The following is a 22,852-nucleotide window of genomic DNA, read 5'->3' as shown; positions in this document are numbered from 1 at the left end:
TACCAGAGAAATGATACTTATAAATAGTCAAAGGGTAGGGTTTAGGTAATTAAAGAGCTACGGACTTTATGTCATCTTTATTAAATACCAATATGATCAGTCGGACATACAGACTTTACATATTCAATCCATGCAAATGCTTAAGAGGAAAGATCCTGGTTCAGGAACACGCAGACCTGGGTTCAAAGTCTAGCTCAGTCAATTCCCAAGGCAAGTTGTTCAACTGCCCTGACTTCCCAGTTTCAATGGTATGAAAGTGATACGCACTCAGTAGAAACTGTACCTCAAACTTTGGATTTTGATGAGCACACCCTCTCGTGATGCGGGCAGTGGCTGTGAGCAGCAAAAAGCCACAGCGCCGTCAGCCACACAATCACAAGGGTAAACAGCAGAGTCGCTGAGCACCACTGTGGACCCTGACGGCCGTCCTGGGCTCACTTTCTTTACAGCATCGGAAGCGACAGGAGACACGCCACACCTTGTTGGGCTTTGTTAGAGGATTCTGCCCAACTGCTGGGTCACATAGGTGTTCGGAGCCCACTGAAGGTAGGCTAGGCTGAGTTAACAGGTTTGGTAGGCGAAGTAGATTAAAGTACATGAAGTACATTTTTGACTTACGGTATTTTCAACTTATGGTGAGTTTATCAGGACCTAACCCTACTGTAAGTTGAGTAAGGTCTGTATAACTTTCACTCCAACAATAACCTCTAAATTTTTTCTGGCACTGCAAATTACAAGACCCTCAACTTGCGATGTTACTTGGAAGTAACAGAAATTAGGGCCCTTTTACCACATAGAGATTTAGAACTAAATCAATGCACTTCTCACAGACTCCATCTTGCACCAGTTTGATAGGTAGAAATCTATCCATTACTGCTGAAAATGGGAACCAAGTTAAGTGTCAGTACAAAGACTTACCAATGTTGAAGTTATCCTCATAGACAGAGGGGAAGCGCTGGGACTTGGGAGGTGGCGGGAAGCTGCCTTTGCGGCCGGAGGTGAGCGTGGTGAGGGTGAACAGCTCGTCCTCCTGCAGCTCCAGGGTGAAGCTGCCACTGCTATCGAGCAGCTGAGAGAGAAACAACACTGTGGTCAAGCCAGGCGCCTCGGCTCATCTCATGTGAGTCAAATAGCCTTTTTAAGAAATAGCTTAAGAAATGCCAAAGTGATTTCTGTTGGAAGTCCCTAATTATTTGTGAATATACACACTTAATACCAAGGCCCTGGAAATCTTTTTTCTTAAGTTGTTTAGAAAACTTTATAAAATTACATTCTAGAAAGGATATTAGGAGAATTTCACTTCATACAAGGAAGAAGGAACAGACGACCCCCAAATCTATTTCTATCAGTCTATGCTTTTCCATTAGACTGTAAGATCTTCAAAGCCTGTGTATAAATTCAATATACGTATCCAAGAGATCTGCTTATTTATTTTTTAGGACTTCACTAAGGTAGAAATATCTGTAAAATCTTACTGTTGACTCAGCTATTACTATTAATTTAAAAAAAAGTCCTACCTACTCATTACATGTTCAATACATATTTCAATTAGCAAACTAGGTTTATGTTTTGCCAATTTAATCTCTTAAAGCCATAATCGCTTCATCTCTAAAATGAGTATAAAATACATACTACATAGGGCTGTTGTATTAAGTGAGACAATATTTATAAAGTTCTAAGCTCAGTGAGTGACCCAGAAGAAACATTCCCTACATCATAGGTGTCCTACAGCAAATACGGGCCTCTACAGACAGTGAAGCTTTAGCATAATTGATGACGGCACTAACTGTACGTCCACTTCACGAAGTCTGAGCAGTTCTTCTTTTCTACTTTGAATTAAAGGTGTTTATCTCACACCTTTGCTTTAAATTGTCGGTCAGGTCTATGAAATATCTAATACCATATTCTGGCTTAGGAATAACCCCAAATGATACATTTTTCTTATGGGAAAATCAATTTTATGATGTTATTTCTAGCAATGTGTCATACAAAAAGTAGACGCTACACTTACATTTATTGATAGTGACTAGTTGAGTCACAGAACAGTAATAATTACCAGAAAAAGTAGATTTGTGTCAATTAGGCTAAGTGATGTGCTTGCACAGACCAATTCAGTCTTTGAAACATTTACTGATAAGAAACCACCATTTACTAAGCTCCACACTAGGCACCTGGGACAAAAAGGCAGGGACCTTTAAGGATGTATAAGGTGGGGACTCAATCATGGAGGCATCCAGTGCAGCAGGGACGTGCTTCCTAAGCAAACACACATCCCCAGGTGGCTATGACCCTAAGACTGCTGGGAAGGCTTCAGAGAAAGCCACACTTGGGGTGAGTCTTGAAGGATGATAAAAATACAAACAAGGCATCCCAGGAGGAAGAAAAATCATGTGCAAAGTTACAGAAGTAATTAACTTGGCATACCCATGCCCTGAAAATTGCAAGAAGTTTAGTGTGAGAAGAAAGATCAATTTAGTAGGACAGGCCTCTAGAAAAGAAAGCATTCTTTTACCTCGTGAGGTAGTAATGAGGTCACATGTTACACTAAGGAATGTGAACTGACAAAATCATTAAGGCATCTGAGCAAAGGATAGACAAAAACCAGCTCTGGGGGCAATGCGATGTTTGGCAGAGAGACTTAAATGAGCAAGAGAGAGTTTCCGAAATCCACGAGAGATCTAATGAGGACCTGAATAAGCAGGAGCAGTGGGAGTGGAGAATGAGGCATGGGCAGGAGAACTATGTGGGTGACACGGTCTGTACTTGGTCACTGAGGGTATTCAAAGAATGGGTGGGAATGACAGTCTCAAATGAGACTCGAATTTCGGACCTGGGCAACCAAGTGATGGTACCATTCACCAAGACAAACTAAATACCAAGAGCAAACCCATCTACCAAAACATGCTTCCTTGAAGAGGACTTCTATTTTAAAAATGGGGGGGAACTTTATCTCTATTATGCTTCAGCCATAAATCAATTATGAAACTAAAAACTAATTCATTAATCAAATTTCTGTTCCCTACTGCAATGCTCAAACTATAGGAATTTATTTAAAACTACCCATAGAGAATCCAGTTGTTTGAAGAGAAATCTCTCCGATGGTTTTCCCAGTTTGGTATACCACACCTGTAGCTCTTGTATTTGACTCTGAGGAGGAAACACAAAGAAAGCTGTTGAGTGATTCACCATCTTCTCTTGGAGGACTTCTAAAACCTGTACCAGCAAGAATGAACCAAGGACAAGGTGCATTCTATTTCTACCTACCAAAAGCCCCACCTCAAACCTTAAGTAACAATCATTTCAAAAGTACGAAGACATTATTCAAGCAAATACTTTATTTCCTACAAACACTGCAGATTTTTGGCAAATGTTAAAAAAAGATTTGTATCTTTGCTTCAAAAATACTCATTATTACTATACCTATATAAAAAGCTTTTTAAGAATTTTCTGGCATTAAAAAACAATGCTTATGCAATTAGTAGAAAGTGCACTGTATATATTTCTGTATTCAAATCTAACAATAGGTAGAAATAACAAGAATTTTGTGTCTTTTTATATCGAATGTTGTAAAGAGCATTGCTGGAAAGCTTCCTCAACTACACAAATGATGCTCTACCAAAAAGAACAACCTTCTTGTAAGTGACTTTTGTTAGGATTCTTCAAAACCACAAAGAGCATTACCTCCTCGTGGCTTCTGTACTTCCTGACTAAAACCAATCAGCAAAGAGAAGACACCAAGTCATTGAACAATGTGTATGAAAACTCTTAATAGCTTATAATATTTCACTTAAAAACTCCTAGCTCATGATAAAATATATAAATTCTCAAATCAAAACCAAAATAAAAGTTCTACTTATTTACTTACAAAAGAACCCTTAAGATCAAACGTAGCAAACTGATGTGACACATTGAAATAGGGAAGAAGTGGTCGTATACACTTGGAATGTTTATAACTCTAAGGAGAAAAAAAATCATGTAAGTTATTCAGATGAGACATAGGACATTTTAAAGAAAAAGTCATTTACTGCACCTAGACTAACAGAAGTCACACTCACTAGGTGACAGAGAGTGTATTCCAAATTCTTAAAGACTATTTCTAACAAAACCTTTGTTGAATGCCTATTGTGTGTGCCTATGCAGTATTGCTCTTTACAACATCAGACTTTTCTTCCATCACCAGTCACATCCACAATGTGAAATGTCTGTTCATTTCCAAGGCAAACCACTCAATACCACAGTAATCCAAGTCTAAACCCCAACCACTAATGCTGAAGAAGCTGAAATTGAATGGTTCTATGAAGACCTACCAGACCTTCCAGAACTAACACCAAAAAAAGATGTCCTTTTCATCATAGGGGACTGGAATGCAAAAGCAGGAAATTAAGAGATACTAGAGTAACAGGCAAATTTGGCCTTGGAGTACAGAATGAAGCAGGGCAAAGGCTAACAGAGTTTTGCAAAGAGAATGCACTAGTCATGGCAAACACCCTCTTCCAACAACACAAGAGAAGACTCTACACATGGACATCACCAGATGGTCAACACCAAAATCGGACTGATTATATTCTTTGTAGCTGAAGATGGAGAAGTTCTATGCAGTCAGCAAAAACAAGACCAGGAGCTGACTATGGCTCAGATCATGAACTGCTTATTGCAAAATTCAGACTTAAATTGAAGAAACTAGGGTAAACCATTGGACCATTCAGGTATGACCTAAATCAAATTCCTTAAAATTATACAGTGGAAGTGACAAAAGATCAAAAGATTAGATCTGATAGACAGAGTGCCTGAAGAACTATGGACGGAGGTTCAGAACACTACACAGGAGGTGGTGATCAAAACCACCCCCAAGAAAAAGAAAACAAAAAGGCAAAATGGTTGTCTGAGAAGGCCTACAAATAGCTGAGAAAAGAAGAGAAGCTATAGGCAAAGGGGAAGACGAAGGGTATCGCCATCTGAATGCAGAGTTCCAAAGAATAGCAAGAAGAGATAAGAAAGCCTTCCTCAGCCATCAATGCAAAGAAATAGAGGAAAACAACAGAATGGGAAAGACTAGAGATCTCTTCAAGAAAATTAGAGATACCAAGGGAACATTTCATGCAAAGATGGGCTCGATAAAGGACAGAAATGGTATGGACCTAACAGAAGCAGAAGATACTAAGAAAAGGTGGCAAGAATACACAGAACAACTGTACAAAAAAGATCTTCACAACCCAGATAATCATGACGGTGTGATCATTCACCTAGAGCCAGACATCTTAGAGTGAGAAATCAAGTGGGCCTTAGGAAGCATCACTATGAACAAAGCTAGTGGAGGTGATAGAATTCCAGCTGAGCTATTTCAAATACTAAAACTGATGCTGTGAAAGTGCTGCACTCAATATGCCAGCAAATTTGGAAAACTCAGCAGTGGCCACAGGGCTGGAAAAGGTCAGTTTTCATTCCAATACCAAAGAAAAGTATTGCCAAAGAGTATTCAAACTACCACACAATTGCACTCATTTCACACACTAGCAAAGTAATGCTCAAAATTCTCCAAGCCAGGCTTCAACAGTACATGAACCGTGAACTTCCAGATATTCAAGCTGGATTTAGAAAAGAAAAGGAATCTGAGATCAAATTGCCAACATCCATTTTATCATTGAAAAAGCAAGAGAATTCCAGAAAAACATCTACTTCTGCTTCATTGACTACACTAAAGCCTTTGACTATGTGAACCACAACAAACTGTGGGAAATTCATCAAGAGATGAGAATACCAGACCACATTACCTGCCTCCTGAAAAATCTGTAGGCAGGTCAAGAAGCAACAGAATCAGACATGGGACAACAGACTGGTTCAAAATTGGGAAAGGTGTATGTCAAGGCTGTATATTGTCACTGTGCTTATTTAACTTATATGCAGAGTACATCTTGAGAAATGCTGGGCTGGATGAAGCACAAGCTGGAATCAAGATTGCCAGGAGAAATATCAATAACCTCAGATATGCAGATGACACCACCCTTATGGCAGAAAGCAAAGAAGAACTAAAGAGCCTCTTGATGAAAGTGAAAGAGGAGAGTGAAAAAGTTTGTTTAAAACTCAATGTTCAAAATGAATCCATTGGCAAAACTAATACAATTATGTAAAGTTTAAAAGTAAAATAAAATTTAAAAAAAATAAAAAATAAAAAAAAAACTCAATGTTCAGAAACTAAGATCATGACATCTGGTCCCATCACTTCATGGCAAATAGATGGGGAAACAATAGAAACAGTGACAGACTTTATTTTGGGGGGCTCCAAAAATCACTGCCAATGGTGACTGCAGCCATGAAATTAAAAGATACTTGCTCCTTGCAAGAAAAGCCATGACCAATCTAGACAGCATATTAAAAGCAGACATTACTTTGCCGACAAAGGTCCATCTAGTCAAAGCTATGGTTTTTCCAGTAGTCATGTATGGGTGTGAGAGTTGGACCATGAAGAAAGCTGAGCACCGAAGAACTGATGCTTTTGAACTGTGATGTTGGAGAAGACTCTTGAGAGTCCCTTGGACCGCAGAAGATCCAACCAGTCCATCATAAAAGGAAATCAGTCCTGAATATTCACTGGAAGGACTGATGCTAAAGCTGAAGCTCCAAACTTTAGCTACCTGATGCAAATAGCCAACTCATTAGAAAAGACCCTGATGCTGAGAAAGACTGAAGGCAGGAGGAGAAGGGGACAACAGAGGACGAGATGGTTGATGGCATCACCGACTCGATGGACATGAGTTTGAGCAAACTCCAGCAGATGGTGAAAGACAGGGAAGCCTGGCGTGCTGCAGTCCACAGGGTCACAAAGAGTTGGACACGACTGAGCAACTGACCAACAACAACATTGTATATACCTACTCAAAATAAAACTTAATGGCATTTTGACTGAGTCAGACTTTGAATTCCAGAGTCATCTGATGGCATACACATAAGATTAAACTTATGCTCTGTTTTCTAAGTGATATACATCCAAAAAAAGGAAATGCTTGGGATGTTTTCACCAAGAAGGCATCTCACCCAAGTATAATCTTCAAATGCACAACTTCAGTCAGCTAAATATATACAACAAATCTCATTGTCAACATCACTTTTTCAAAATAATCATTACCATAAAGTAAAGGAAAAAAGGAAAGTGAAGTCACTCAGTCATGTTCGACTCTTTGCAACCCCATGGATCATAACCTACCAAGCTCCTCTGTCCATGGGATTTTCCAGGCAAGAGTACTGGAGTAGGTTGCCATTTCTTCTCCAGGGGATCCTTCCAACCCAGGGATTGAACCCAGGTCTCCCGCATTGCAGGCAGACACTTTACTGTCTGAGCCACCAGGGAAGCCATCATTACCGTGGTGTGGATCAAAAGAAGTCTGTGACATCGTTCCTACTTTATGGGATTTAACAATCACAGAGGACTTAACAATATAAGGTTCTGGGCCAGGTTTTGTGGGAAATTTTTAAATTGTAATTAGAGATTTTAATACCTCCCCTCAATAACTGACACACAACTAGACAGAATATCAACAAAGATACAGGTGATTTGAACAAAACTATCAAACAATTTGCCTGGATTAACATCTATAGATCACTTCATTCATAACTGCAGAATATGTATTCTTTTCAACTGTACAAGGAACATTTACCAAAGTACACCACATTCTTAGCTATAACAGAAGTCTCCATAAATTCAAAAAGATTCAAGTCCCACAAAGTCTATTCTCTGACCACAACAGAATTAAGTCAGAAATGAATAACAAAAATGTCTGAAAAAAATCTGCAAATATTTACAAATTAAATAACAAATTTCTAAATAATCTATGTCTCAAAGAAAAAAATAAAAGGGGAAATTAGAAAGCATTTTGAACTTACAAAAATAAAAACGCAGCACAGCAGGATTTGTGAGATGCCACTAAAACAGAAACTTTAGCTTAAGATACTAGCAAAAGAAGAGCAAATTAAAACCAAAATAAGCGCAGGGTATGGGATTCAGAGATAGAAACTACTAGGTATAAAACAGATAATCAACAAGGGTACACTGTAAAGCACAGAGAAATACAGACATTATATTGTAATAATTTTAAAGGCAGCATAACCTATAAAGTATTGAATCATTATGCTGGGTACCTGAAACTAAGACAATATTGTCAATCAATTATATTTCAATAAAACTTTTAATTTAATTTAAAAAAACAAAGTAAGCAGAGGAAAGAAAATAATAGAGATGAAACGATAAATCAAACAAAACCAGAAAAACAAGACTGTATAATTGAGAAACCAAAAGCTGATTCTTTGAGAAGATTAACAGAATTGAATAAACTTCTAGCCAGACTAATCATGAAACCAGAATAAGAAGAAAATACAAACTGCAATTATGAACATTAAGAGAGGTGACATCAATACAGTGTATATATATGTGTGTGTGTGTGTGTGTGTGTGTATATATATATATATATATATTAAGAAAACAGCAGGGAATAATAGCAGTAACTTTGTGCTGAGAAATTTAACAACTTAAATGAAATGGACAAATTTCCTTGAAGACACAAAAACCCAAAGCTCACTGAAGAAGATATGGACAAACTGAATATCCCTTTATCTGTAAAGGAAGTTGAAAAACTTTTAGTTGAAAAACTTATAGTTAAAAAACTTTTCCACAAAGAAAACTATAGCCCCAGATGGCTTTACTGGGAAATTCAAGCCTCCCTGGGAGCTTGGCTCAAACAGGAAGTAAGAGCTAAGGCAGAGGTGTAAACCGCCCACCTGGGCATTGAAGCATGCCCCCATTACGTATATAGAGCCTGTCAGCAAAGGCTGGGACACTTGCTAGCTCCAAACATGAGGAAAGCTGTACCATCATGATCTGACCACTAAGAAAACCGAGCAGAGATTTCAGTGGCCATACATGATAAAGCTTGCAAACTACAGAATCTGTTCAGGAAAGTCACAAAGCAAATTAACAGCAACAACCATGACAAAAAGCAACAACAAATGCTAGAGAGGAGAAAGAATCTGATGTCCAGAGTGTCCAGGTTATTTTATGTAACGTGTCTAGCTTTCAACAAATGATATATATATGATATATGATACAACAAATGATATATGATATTTGCAAAGAAACAGGAAAGAATGGCCCATATACGGATATAAAAGCAGTTGACAGAAACGATGTCTGAGAAAGCCTAGCCATTACCTATTAGATATTATACTTCTTAGACAAAACACATTAAAATATCAGGTATTTAAAAATGTTCAAAGAACTGAAGGAAACCATATCTAGTGAGTAAAGGAGAGATCTGCTTCTAGAATGTCAGTGTGAGGAGCTCCATAAATATACTCCCAGCGAAACTGGTGAAAATTATTTAAATAATAATAATGCTAAAGTCTGGAAATGATCCTAAGGGCACACTACAAATACAGAAGTATTCAAGAAAATCTACTAAAACTCGGTATGAGCATCAAGAGTATATGGCATTTAAACCACAAGCCATCCCTCCCTGTCCCTCTCAGGCTGGACTGACAGAAACTCCAGGCCAAGTAGGTACAGCCAAGAACATGGGGCTCCCTCCCTCCCAGTTCCCAGGTGAAGGCAACAATATCTTTGGGAGAGAAGCAGAATATCAGTATTTCTCATGCTCTTTCCCTTCAGCTACTTGAAGAACTGGCAGAATTTCTTTAAAACCAAAGCTGTAAGAAAGATTTTCACGTAACTGTGTAGAATGGGGAAAAAAAGGCATAAAGGTGGGTCCTTCACGCCTGGGATGAATCTGAAAGGAAGAGAAGGTTTGCACTGGTGGACCCTCAGCCCAGAGAGTGACCAGGTCAAGCCACAGACTGATCATCCCAGTCCTGGGATCCTACATGGAAAAGAAAAGCTCCTTTTTTTTCTTTAAGGTGTTCAGTTACATTTTATGCTTTTTTTCCCCGAATACTAACAAATACTAACAAATTCACTAACAAAGTGAATTAATCCAATAAAAACGACAAAGAATTACCATAGTTTCAACGATGACAGTGAGGTTACCTAAGCCATCCGTCAGAGCTACGTAGCTTCCTCCTCTCTCTAAATGGCCAACTGTCTTCAGGTAATACCAACCTGGTTGAGTAAACTGAGTGGTATGAGCTATAGAAAAGCAGAGAAAGACCCAAATAACATTAAAGTGGTGATAATAGGATTCTTCCAGAAATAAAAAGCTATCTACTTACTTGAGGCTGAAAGAGAACAGAGTATGCCACCCCAAAATGTGCCACTTTAGCATGCGTATTATTTTGAACTGCTGGCAATCAAGACCCAGAAGACTAAAGAAAAAATTTCTCTCTCCTTCAACTGCCTGAAAGAATCTAGATAGGAGACCCGGCCCAGAAAGAGAGCTATTACCAACAATAACTTTTTATCTGAAAGACTTATCTTCATGGCACAGCAAATATCTGTTCTTCTTTTCCAATGAATGGTGTTCTTCCCCTGTAAAGCTCCAGGTCCCTATCTCTTTCTATGAATGGTGTTCTTCCCCTGTAAAGCTCCAGGTCCCTCTCTCTTTCTATAAATGGCCTTCTTCCCCTGTAAAGCTCCAGGTCCCTATCTCTTTCTATGAATGGTCTTCTTCCCCTGTAAAGCTCCAGGTCCCTATCTCATTCCTTTGCTTAGGATGGCATTATAAAGCCTCAATTGCCTGACTGCAAACTTGAGTCCCATATTTTTATGTACAAAATTAAATGGGTTTTTTTCCTGGTGATCTGTCTTTTGTCAATTATTAGATTGACCAAAGAACCGAGACGGTTACAAGGAAAACTTTCCCAAGTACGACTGAGTCTAACAGCTAATTTCTATTTTGGAAAAAATATTTGCCAGCCTCATGTTTCAACTTTTGAGTAATTAGCCTAGTTAAATGGTATAATTAAGGGAATATTCTTAGAATGACTGGTAAAAAATAAATAAACCACACTCTGTCAGTTCAAGACTACTGAAAAACTACTTTATTCCAACAGTAAATAAAGTTATCTCCTCCCAGTTTTTGTTGATCTCTATTTAAATCACCTTAATATAACTACAAAGAATATGGTTTTCAAAAAGTTAACAAAATATTTCAAAAACTAAGCTTTATGGTTTTAAACAAGTTTATTTTCACAATACTTATTTATTGGGCACCTCCAAAGCTTGTCCTAGAAATGTACTGAGTGATACTCCTTGTCTCATTTTGGGAAGTGACAAAATTAACCCCCCAAGAAACAGTGACAAAATTATAAAAGTACGTTAGTTCATTGAAATAATGTGGGACCAACTATGTCAACATTTAAGGAGTTAACCAAATCCAATTTAAGGAGTTAATACAAATCCAAAACTTAGCATTTTCGTATTTATTAAAGAACAACCTGAGTTTAGAATAATGTCATGACTATAAATCCCTGTGAAAAATACATCAACTGGAAAAAAGGAGCTTGGTCTTAGAATAATCAAGAATGGAATACAGAGAGTAGCTTAGTTACCTGAAAGAGTCTTATAAAACACTAGGACAAATCTTGCTAAAACAGAGATACACTTAAAACCAATGTGTGCACATGTGTGCGCACACACACACACACACACACACACACACAGTGTTTCTATAACTCCCTCTAAGTGCTTTCTGCTTTGTCTCTTAGAAAGAAAGGCAGGGAGTGAGGGATGGGATCTGAACCATACCTGATACCCAGATAGGAGCTTCCACCACGTAGTGCCCACTCCATGGCTCCTGAGCAGTCATCAGTCCACAACGCCCATATGGCAACTGCTGATAGTAACTGGCCACCAAGTTCCAAGCAATGGTGCTAAAAGATTGTTTGATAAAAGAGAAACACCAAGCAGCTTGTAATAAAAGTGTAAATGTCTAGAAGCCTATAGTATAAAAGACCTTAGCAAAGTTTACACAAATATATGCAAGTGGTAAAATTACCACCCAAAACAAGAAAATTTAAGTTGCCTAAGTTCACCCACATTTTGAAAAATCAAATGAGGGATGCAATATTTTTAATAGTGAATCATATAATAAAAAATACAAATGTATATGAAGTGCACAATTTTTACGGCACAATGGTAAAACCAGAAAAAGAGTCACGACCTACCAGTACCACAAACGTGAGTCAAATACAGATACAGACTTTATCTATACCTGCTTTCTTTTTGACAATCAGCCTTCTTAATGCCCCAGTTTCATGACATAATTTCATGACCTGACTCAGCGGCTGTAAAGTTTTACAATGAGAACTCTTAAGAGTCCGACTGCCAGGGCTCAAGTGATGGTGTAGGCAGACAGGGCAGGGGAAGAGAACCACACATAACTCTCTTGATACAAGAGGAGCCATTTAAGGCCTAAGCCACTTTGTGGTCTAAGCCTGCCCACAATGCTTGCCCCTGCAGAAGAGGTCTCAGTAGTAACTGATTTTAAGGGAACAAAAGCATCTAAGTCAGGGAAATAACTTAACCATATCTAAGACAATATATCAGACCCCAAAATAAGCTCTATTTCTGTTCGCAGCTTCCTGCCTTCTCTTTCTAGAGCTGACACATGTTAGGTATAGGACGGATGAACGAAATAAGGCAAATGCTTAAATCACTGAATTTAGGTTGTAAGACTATGGAAGTCCATTGTACTTTTTTTTACTTATTATGCTTTGAAATTTTTCAAAATGAAAACCTTTGAAAGTTTTAATAACTTACGAAGTCATGTAGCCATTGACGTAATTCTGATTCAATATGCGACCCCAGCAGCCTGCACCCATATCACCATTTACAGTGCTAAAATCTTCAGAAGACCAAAGCTTCTTCTTAGTCAACCTAGCATCCTTTACTGTAAGTGTCCCAGGGTAATGAGCTCTAGAAAAGAAAGAGAGGGAGGAAATGTAAAAGTCAGAACAGGCACTTCCATATATTTACTGAGTAAATACCCTCCCTGGTAGTTCCACTGGGAAAGAATCCGCCTGCAAGGCAGGAGACCCTGGTTCAATTCCTGGGTCAGGAAGATTTGCTGGAGAAGGGATAGGCTACCCACTCCAGTATTCGTGGGCTTCCCTGATGGCTCAGCTGGTAAAGAATCTGCCTGCAATCTGGGAGACCTGGGCTCAATACCTGGGAAGGGAAGATTTCCTGAAAAAGGGAACGGCTACCCACTCCAGTATTCGGGCCTGGAGAATTCCATGGACTATTCCATGGGGTCACAGAGTCAGACGCAACTGAGCAGCTACAACTTTCATTGAGTGAACAAACATATGTGTCTTTGCCAAGGTTTTCTATTTTAAAACAATGGGCAACTTCCAGGTAGATGTCAGGCTGTATGTAAGCATCTGCTTCCCACCAAAGTCTCAGGATGCCCTGAGGATGAGATGCACTTACAACGAACAGAAGCGGGGAGATCATCAGTGGGAAAGACCTCTTCCTGGAAACCATAACAAGAAGGGAAGGATGTCGACAGATGGAGGCAGCAGAAGAGGCCTAGAACATTCCAAGAGATGAATAAGGTGGAGACAGGATTCAGACTTCCCAGGGGATGTAGTGAGCTTGGACAGTAGAAAGGAAGGAGTGAAAAAGAAAACCAAAAGTAAGACTTCCCTGGCAGCCCAGTGCTTAAGAATCCACCTTGCAATGCAAGGGACGCAGGTTCAATTCCTGGTCAGGGAACCCACATGCTGTGAGGCAATAATGACAGAAGTGCACAGGCCACCACTAGAGAAGTTATCACAAGGAAGACCCAGTTGATTTGTTATAAAGAGATACAGTATTTATTTAATTAAAAAAAAAAGACTAATGAGTTTATTACATAAAGTATCAATAGTATTTCCTCCCCTGCTCTACCCCTCATACAGAGAAAGACAGCTTGGCATTTATTCCCCAGCAAAAACAAAAACACTAAAACAAAACCAACAAAAACCCAGAGGACTCTTCTTTGAATAAAAATAAGAAGTTATTAAACCCAGAGCAGTGGTGGTTCTCAACTTGGGTGGAGAATCTGCCTGGTGGAGAAGCCACAGCAGGAGTTGCTACCGTTCTCTAGTGTGCAGAGGCCAGAGACGCTGCTAAACAGCCTACAATGCCCCTAGCATGTCCCCACAGTAAAGAACTATCCAGCGAAGAACATCAAAGTGCAGAGGTGGAGAAACCCTTCCCAGAGCAATGAACTTCTCCCTTCTTCTGGCATTTGGGAGGAGTCAACTGAAATATAAATGTACATTTAGTGTTCCAAGGCTAAAATATTGTCATAATGATGGTTGTGGAAGTGACTGATTATTGAATATAAAAACAATTAAGAAATTTCAAATGTAAAATAGAAAAGAGGCTAACAGTATAAGAGTTAGCACATGAACTCTAGGGAGAAGAGTGTGTACTTCTTAAGCCAACAACTACTGACAAAAAATTTAACAAAAATACAAGCAAAATAACAGAGACTGAATCATATTACAATTCTTATCTTTGTGGTTTGGAACAGTAGTATTCTTAACATTAAAAGAATGATTGTGAAGACCTATTTTAGTCTGGAAAATTCTGAAGGACATGGAACTACCAGACCACCTTCCCTGCCTCCTGAGAAACCTGTATGTTGGCCAAGAAGCAACAGTTAGAACAGGACATGGAACAACGGGCTGGTTCAAAATTGGGAAAGGAGTAAACCAAGGCTGTATATTATCACCCTGCTTATTTAACTTATGCAGAGTACATCATGCAAAATGCATGGCTGGATGAAGCACAAGCTGGCATCAAGACTGCCAGCAGAAATATCAATAATCTCAGATATGCAGATGATACTACCCTTATGGCAGAAAGTGAAGAAGAACTAAAGAGCCTCTTCATGAAAGTGAAAGAGGAGAGTGAAAAAGTTGGCTTAAAACTCAACATTCAGAAAACAAAGATCATGGCATCCAGTCCCATCACTTCATGGCAAATAGATGGGGAAACAGTAACAGACTTTATTTTCTTGGGATCCAAAATCACTGCAGATGGTGACTGCCGCCATGAAATTCAATGATGCCTGCTCCTTGGAAGAAAAGCTATGACAAACCTAGAGTGTGTATTAAAAAGCAAAGACATTACTTTCCCAACAAAGGTCTGTATAGTCAAAGCTATAGTCATGTATGGATGTGAGAGCTGGACCATAAAGATGCTGAGCACCAAAGAATCAATGCTTTTGAACTGTGGTGTTGAAGAAGACTCTTGAGAGTCCCTTGGACTGCAAGGAGATCCAACCAGTCCATCCTAAAGGAGATCAGTCCTGAATATTCATTGGAAGGACAGATGCTGAAGCTCCAATACTTTGGCCACCTGATGTGAAAGCTAACTCAATGGAAAAGACTCCAATGCTGGGAAAGATTGAAGGCATGAGAAGGGGATGACAGAGGATAAGATGGTTAGATGGCATCATCAATTCAATGGATAGGAGTTTGAGCAAGCTCCGGGAGATGGTGAAAGACAGGGAAGTCTGGCGTGCTGCAGTCCATGGGGTCACAAAGAGCTGGGCCTGAGTGAGCGACTGAAAAACAACAAACTTTAGTTTTTAGTTATTTAATTCCATTTCCGTCATGAATCTTTAAGAAAAAAAAATCCTACTTGGGAATTAATTATCCTAGTAAAGATGAAGTAAGGCACATCAATCTGGTGTTCCATGGTTTCCTAAGGAAAAATGAATATATAATAAAGAATATAAAATAAGGAATCAGAGGAAAATGAGATTCCACCTGAATCACTGACCTCAGGTGAAAACAGACACCTCATCAGTACTGTAAAAATGCACAACAGAAACCCAAAAAGAAAGCTAGCACCTAACAGGGTTGAGAATTCATGTTCTGGAACTATAAATCCCAACTTGGAAAATCTGACTACTGTTCTCTGCAATTACATAAGTTTAATAAACTGTAACATTTTGATCCATAAATCATACATCAAATCCCTTATGATTATACAGTGGAAGTGAGAAATAGATTTAAGGGACTAGATCTGATAGACAAGAGTGCCTGATGAACTATGGACTGAGGTTCGTGACATTGTACAGGAGACAGGGATCAAGACCATCCCCATGGAAAAGAAATGTAAAAAAGAAAAATGGCTGTCTGAGGAGGCCTTACAAATAGCTCTGAAAAGAAGAGAACTGAAGAGCAAAGGAGAAAAGGAAAGATAAAACATAGGAATGCAGAGTTCCAAAGAATAGCAAGAAGAGATAAGAAAGCCTTCCTCAGTGATCAGTGCAAAGAAATAGAGGAAAACAGAATGGGAAAGACTAGAGATCTCTTCAAGAAAATTAGAGATACCAAGGGAACATTTCATGCAAAGATGGATACAAGAAAGGACAGAAATGGTATGGACCTAAGAGAAGCAGAAGGTATTAAGAAGAGGTGGCAAGAATACACAGAAGAACTGTACAAAAAAGATCTTCATGACCTAGATAATCACGATGGTGTGATAACTGACCTCGAGCCAGATATCCTGGAATGTGAAGTCAAGTGGGCCTTAGAAAGCATTACTATGAACAAAGCTATGGGAGGTGATGGAATTCCAGTTGAGCTATTTCAAATCCTGAAAGATGATGCTGTGAAAGTGCTGCACTCGATATGCCAGCAAATTTGGAAAACTCAGCAGTGGCCACAGGACTGGGAAAGGTCAGTTTTCATTCCAATCCCAAAGAAAGGCAATGCCAAAGAATGCTCAAACTGCGACATAATTATACTCATCTCACACGCTGGCAAAGTAAGGCTCAAAATTCTCCAAGCCAGGCTTCAGCAATACGTGAACTGTGAACTTCCAGTTGTTCAAGCTGGTTTTAGAAAAGGCAGAGGAACCAGAGATCAAATTGCCAACATCCACTGGATCATCGAAAAAGCAAGAGAGTTCCAGAAAAACATCTATTTCTGCTTTACTGACTATGCCAAAGCCTTTGACTGTGTGGATCACAAGAAACTGTGGAAAATTCTGAAAGAGATGGGAATACCAGACCACCTGACTTGCCTCTTGAGAAGTTTGTATGCAGGTCAGGAAGCAACAGTTAGAACTGGACATGGAACAACAGACTGGTTCCAAATAGGAAAAGGAGTACATCAAGGCTGTATATTGTCACTCTGTTTATTTAACTTATATGCAGAGTACATCATGAGAAACGCTGGGCTGGAAGAAACACAAGCTGGAATCAAGACTGCCGGGAGAAATATCAATAACCTCAGATATGCAGATGACACCACCCTTACGGCAGAAAGTGAAGAGGAACTAAAAGGCCTCTTGATGAAAGTGAAAGAAGAGAGTGAAAAAGTTGGCTTCAAGCTCAACATTCAGAAAACAAAGATCATGGTATCTGGTCCCATCACTTCATGGGAAATAGATGGGGAAACAGTGGAAACGGTGTCAGACTTTATTTTTCTGGGCTCCAAAATCACTGCAGATGGTGACTGCAGCCATGAAATTAAAAGACGCTTAGTCCTTGGAAGGAAAGTTATAACCAACCTAGATAGCATATTGAAAAGCAGAGACATTACTTTGCCAACAAAGGTCCATCTAGTCAAGGCTATGGTTTTTCCTGTGGTCATGTATGGATGTGAGATTTGGACTGTGAAGAAAGCTGAGCACCAAAGAATTGATGCTTTTGAACTGTGGTGTTGAAGACTCTTGAGAGTCCCTTGGACTGCAAGGAGATCCAACCAGTCCATTCTAAAGGAGATCAGCCCTGGGTGTTCTTTGGAAGGAATGATGCTAAAGCTGAAACTCCAGTACTTTGGCCACCTCATGGGAAGAGTTGACTCATTGGAAAAGACTCTGATGCTGGGAGGGATTGGGGGCGGGAGGAAGAGGGGACAACAGAGGATGAGATGGTTGGATGGCATCACCGACTCGATGGACGTGAGTTTGAGTGAACTCTGGGAGATGGTGATGGACAAGGAGGCCTGGCGTGCTGTGATTCATGGGGTCGCAAAGAGTCCGATACAACTGAGTAACTGAACTGAACATTTTGATGATCTGATCTAAGTCACTTCAAAGTCATGTCTGACTCTCTGCGACCCTGTGGACTATAGCCTTTCCAGTTCCTCTGTCCATGGGATTTTCCAGGCAAGAATAATGGAGTGGGTTGCCATGTCCTCCTCCTGGGGATCTTCCTGACCCAAGGATCAAACACGTATCTCTTACATCTCCTGCACTGGTAGACAGGTTCTTTACCACTAATACCACCTGGGAAGCCCTTATTCTATATCCCAGAACTTCATTCCATGATCATAATATTCAGTTTTGACCTCTCAAAGAAATGCTAATTTTAAGACTCATCTAGTTATCACTCAGTCAAATGTATATCTGGTATGTCTCTGGTAAAAATAAAAAATACTCAATATAAAAAATAATACTCTGGAAAATATCATGCTATAATGCTATTAATGATCTCTAGATATTAAGATTTTGAGTAAGTTCCAACTCTATAGTTTTCTACAGTTTCCAAATTTTCTATAAAGAGTATGCATTATCTTTAAAATCCCAAAAAGCATCTCTTTCAAAGCTATAGAAATAGGTATTATATCGCTCATTCAGAAAATAAAGAAACTGTTACATTTTAAACCTGAGTGATTTATCAAATAATCTGAGAAAAGAGGGTTGAACTGATATTGAAATTCAGGTCTCTTGTGATGCCCAGATCTACAGTTCAACAAAATAATGTAAAAGTTCTTTAAGAATAATTTTTAAATGCATATAATTAGGCAAAACGTCTCTATCATTTCATGGCATGATTTTTCAAACTTTAAATGACAAGATTAAGATCACTGAAAGTAAACCAAAGTTTATCCTATCAGAAAAACATATGTGTATTACAGGAGAAATAAAACTTATAGACAAGGTGGATCATGGTAGCAGCCCAGTTTCTGAAACTCTGCACACTACTCCTCCTGAAACCAAACAGACCAATCTCATGACGGAAATTACAACCCACAGACAATATCCCCATCAAAACCAGGTGACAGAGAGTCCCCAGGAGTCTTGCAGCATCGGGACTGGGCAGGATCAGCAGACAGAATGTGGAAACAGTGGAGGTGACAGGTGACCAACAGGTACTCATTCCACAGGGGCAGACCCTACCCTGATGGAAGCACTGACAACAACTGGCTTCACAGGCTGGAAACTGGGGCCAAGGCCCCAACAACAAATTCACTAAGAGGTTAAACACAATACTGTCACAGTTTAAACCAGATTGGTCCAATAGGAATACAATGTGAGCTATACAAAGTAACTTTAAATCTTCTAGTAGCTATGTTTAAAAAAACACAAAATTTTAATCATATATTTTGTTTAACCCAATATACCCAAAATACTATCATTCAACACATGTAATCAATATGAAAAATAATTAATAACTTAGTTTTCTATTATTAACACATCTTTAAAATCCAGTGTGTGCTTTACACTTGTAACACTCCTCAGTTTAGACTAACCACATTTCAAGCGTTCCGTAACACCTGTGGCTAGTGGTCCCCATACTAAACAATACAAACTGAAACTCTTAACTATTTCAGAAATAGGCAGGAAATAATCTAAGCTATGGATTGTCCAATAGTCATGTATGGATGTGAGAGTTGGACCATAAGGAAGGCTGAGCACCAAAGACCTTTTGGAACTGTGGTGTTGGAGAAGGCACTTGAGAGTCCCTTGGACTGCAAGGAGATCCAACCAGTCCATTCTAAAAGAAATCAGTCCTGAGTAGTCACTGGAAAGACTGATGATGAAGCTGAGGCTCCAGTACTTTGGCCACCTGATAGGAAGAGCTGACTCATTTGGAAAGACCCTAATGCTGGGAAAGATTGAAGGCAGGAGGAGAAGGGGACGACAGAGGATGAGATGGTTGGATGGCATCATTGCTCCAACTCATGTCCACTGAGTCAAACTCTGGGAGATAGTGAAGGACAGGAAAGGCTGGTGTGCTGCAGTCCATGGGGTCACAAAGAGTCGAACCCGACTGAGAGACTAAACAACAACAAATCCTTTCTGGAATGGTAGAGTCTCACCATGAGAATAAGCTCCTTGAATGAGAATCCAAATTGAGCAAGACAGGAACACTTAGGGGGAGGGAGAGACAATACTGCCTTCATAATTTCTAAAATGTAAACACTACTCTGCCCCTTAATCTAAATAAAATCATGTTTTGTATTTCTGAACACTGACACAATATTTCAAAAGTCATCAATACATTATTACATTGTCATAGAAAGATTCCCAAAATACATACCTTTCAAAGAAAAAAAGGAATGAAGTATCATTTATACATGCTTTAGTTAAGTAAATACAAGAAAGCAACCTTCTGAAAATATAATCAAAAGGGGAAAAGCAGGCAAAAACAAAGGCACCGTCAACTGAGCAACCAACCAGAAACTGTTCATTCTCAAAGTAAAACATTCCTTACCCTATTACATCAATCACCTTCAAGAGCTCAGGGTCAAGCAGCATAGAAGCAGAAATGGGCTCCCAAAGATTATCACTCGCTATGATTTTCACGTGCTGGAGACCTTGATGGTTCAGCATTCTTCTTAACACCTTTCAGAGAGAGAAACAGAACACAGGAAAGGTTAAAAATGAGTTTTCAGCTGCTGACTTACAACCAAGTGAGCTAAAGTGTCTTCAGATTCAATAAGTAGGATGAGAGTGTCAACATTATTTCTCAATAGAAATGTGCCCCATGTGGAGAGGTAAAAAAACACTATCACTAAAATAATCTACTTCATGGGAATGTAAAAAGAAAAAAAAAAAAAAAACCCAAGAGGCAAAAATATTTTAGAAGGATTTTCCCTCTGACTTTAAAATTACATTTAGCCATAGAAAATTTGGGTGCAATGGTGGAAATTTTTTTTTTAAATCAGAGCAGTAATATCCATAAAAAAACACTACTCTGATATGAATTCTTACAGGAATTTTCTTATGCTGCTGCTGCTGCTAAGTCGCTTCAGTCGTGTCCGACTCTGTGCGACCCCATAGACGGCAGCCCACCAGGCTCCACCGTCCCTGGGATTCTCCAGGCAAGAACACTGGAGTGGGTTGCCATTTCCTTCTCCAGTGCATGAAAGTGAAAAGTGAAAGTGAAGTCGCTCAGTTGTGTCCGACTCTTAGCGACCCCATGGACTGCAGCCCACCAGGCTCCTCCATCCATGGGATTTTCCAGGCAAGAGTACTGAAGTGGGGTGCCATTGCCTTCTCCAGTTTTCTTATGCAGACACAGTAAATTGGGATCAGATTAAATACACATTGCCTGGTGGGCTCCAGGGGGTGGTAAAGAGTCAGACACAACTGAGCACACACACACGAAATGCTTTAACTTTTCATTTTATTTTGAGCATTTTGCAATGTCTTTAAATATTCTGCCATTACTTAAAGTACTACAATTATTAGAATTCATCATGCTATAAGTAGAAACAAGAAATATTCTATTGTTACCCTCAATGCTTTCATATACACAGCACAGGCAATAAAATCAGTCTGTAGGACTACCCGCCCACCAGATTAAAAACAACAAGCTAAATTGTAACAGGAATAAATTCACAGAGCACAGAGCGCTTTGTTTTGTGCTTGGGCCCCAAGAGGGCCCCGAAAGAGGCACAAGACAGGGTCCTCACCGTCCAGTGGCAAACACACTTGGCAGCACGCTAACACTAACAGGGTGTCCTAGACAATCACAGAGTGGTCCATACTGAGCAGTATGGACTGCCAATACATGCAGCAGGACCCGAGAAGAGGGGACATCATTTCACCCAGGAGCAGAAGATGCCGATCTCAAAACAGTAGTTCTCGATGGACGGCTGTGTGTGAACTCACTGCGACACCCCCCTGCACTCTGAACTATCAGGCTCATAGTTGCAGGCACTCAGTAAATATTGATTAAGGGGGAACAAAGAATTTCACAAGCTCTCTTTTCACATTCTGAGTTTTCTGAACTAAAGAAATTTCCAAATAATGTGCTCTCACCAATTCCACTCTGAAAGCAATCTGAACAGATCCTTAGAGATCAACTAACTCTCAAGAGTTGGACACAACTTGGCATCTAAACAACAAACAACTCAAGATTCAGTAGAACTCAGAATCCCGAGCTCTCTGTTAGGAGACCAGCTTGAGTCTCATCACTCTGAAGTTCTTTCTTACTCTTACAGAGAGGAGGTAGAGCAACTCAGTCACATTTGTATTTATCATGATGATCTATTTTTTCTAATTCTATTCCTAGAGCATCATCTCTAAAATCGCTTACTTTTTAATATGGTATATTCAAATAATACTGTAAAATATACGAGTCTAGAAACTGTGTTTTATACATAAATTGCCAAAATGAGGATGAAAAGTAGCATTCTTTGAGCAAAGCTTTATCTAATGTATTCCAAATGTTTTTGCTGTGGAATCTTTCCCTTTCCACCCTCCCTCTCCCCCCACAAAAGTCTAGACAGAAATATTATAAGATAAATGAAAAGGATGCTGTTCTGATTGAACTGAACGAGGGTCCAGAGACATCCATTTCCATTCACTACGCTCAGATCCTATAAGGGATTTTCCAGACACAATTGAAAAACAAAGTCAATCATAAATACAGTGTGGTGATGTCGCTCAGTCGTGTCCAACTCTTTGCAACCCCAGGGACTATAGCCCACCAGGCTCCTCTGTCCATGGGATTTTCCAGGCAAGAATACTGGAGTGGGTTGCCATGTCCTTCTCAAGGGGTCTTCCTGACACAGGGATCAAATCTGGGTCTCTCACATTGCAGGCAGATGCTTTACCATCTGAGCCACCAGGGAATCCCAAATACAATGTAAACAGCAAAAATAAAAGAAAAAAATAGCCTTGCCATCTTCACATACATTGCTTGTTTGTACTATATTTATTTCTACT

General features: G+C 39.4%; 1 protein-coding gene across 2 annotated transcripts in view; it reads right to left on the bottom strand.

Annotated features, from left to right (window-relative positions):
• Positions 1-22,852, bottom strand: part of GALC (galactosylceramidase) — a 58,065-nt gene that overhangs the window by 11,945 nt on the left and 23,268 nt on the right. For both annotated transcript variants that reach the window (XM_010837876.1, XM_010837877.1), the window contains exons 7-13: positions 20,391-20,521; positions 12,701-12,856; positions 11,687-11,811; positions 10,002-10,129; positions 3,866-3,955; positions 3,061-3,147; positions 919-1,069 (exon numbers count right to left, since the gene is read on the bottom strand). In XM_010837876.1, coding sequence (XP_010836178.1) covers positions 919-1,069; positions 3,061-3,147; positions 3,866-3,955; positions 10,002-10,129; positions 11,687-11,811; positions 12,701-12,856; positions 20,391-20,521 — 868 coding nt within the window. The remainder of the gene's footprint in view (positions 1-918; positions 1,070-3,060; positions 3,148-3,865; positions 3,956-10,001; positions 10,130-11,686; positions 11,812-12,700; positions 12,857-20,390; positions 20,522-22,852) is intronic.

The sequence above is a fragment of the Bison bison genome, unplaced genomic scaffold (assembly GCF_000754665.1).
Source record: "Bison bison bison isolate TAMUID 2011002044 unplaced genomic scaffold, Bison_UMD1.0 scf7180017864084, whole genome shotgun sequence".
Classification (NCBI taxonomy): domain Eukaryota; kingdom Metazoa; phylum Chordata; class Mammalia; order Artiodactyla; family Bovidae; genus Bison; species Bison bison.
Note: the sequence above shows the minus strand (reverse complement) of the source record. Positions and strands in the feature narration are given on the sequence as shown.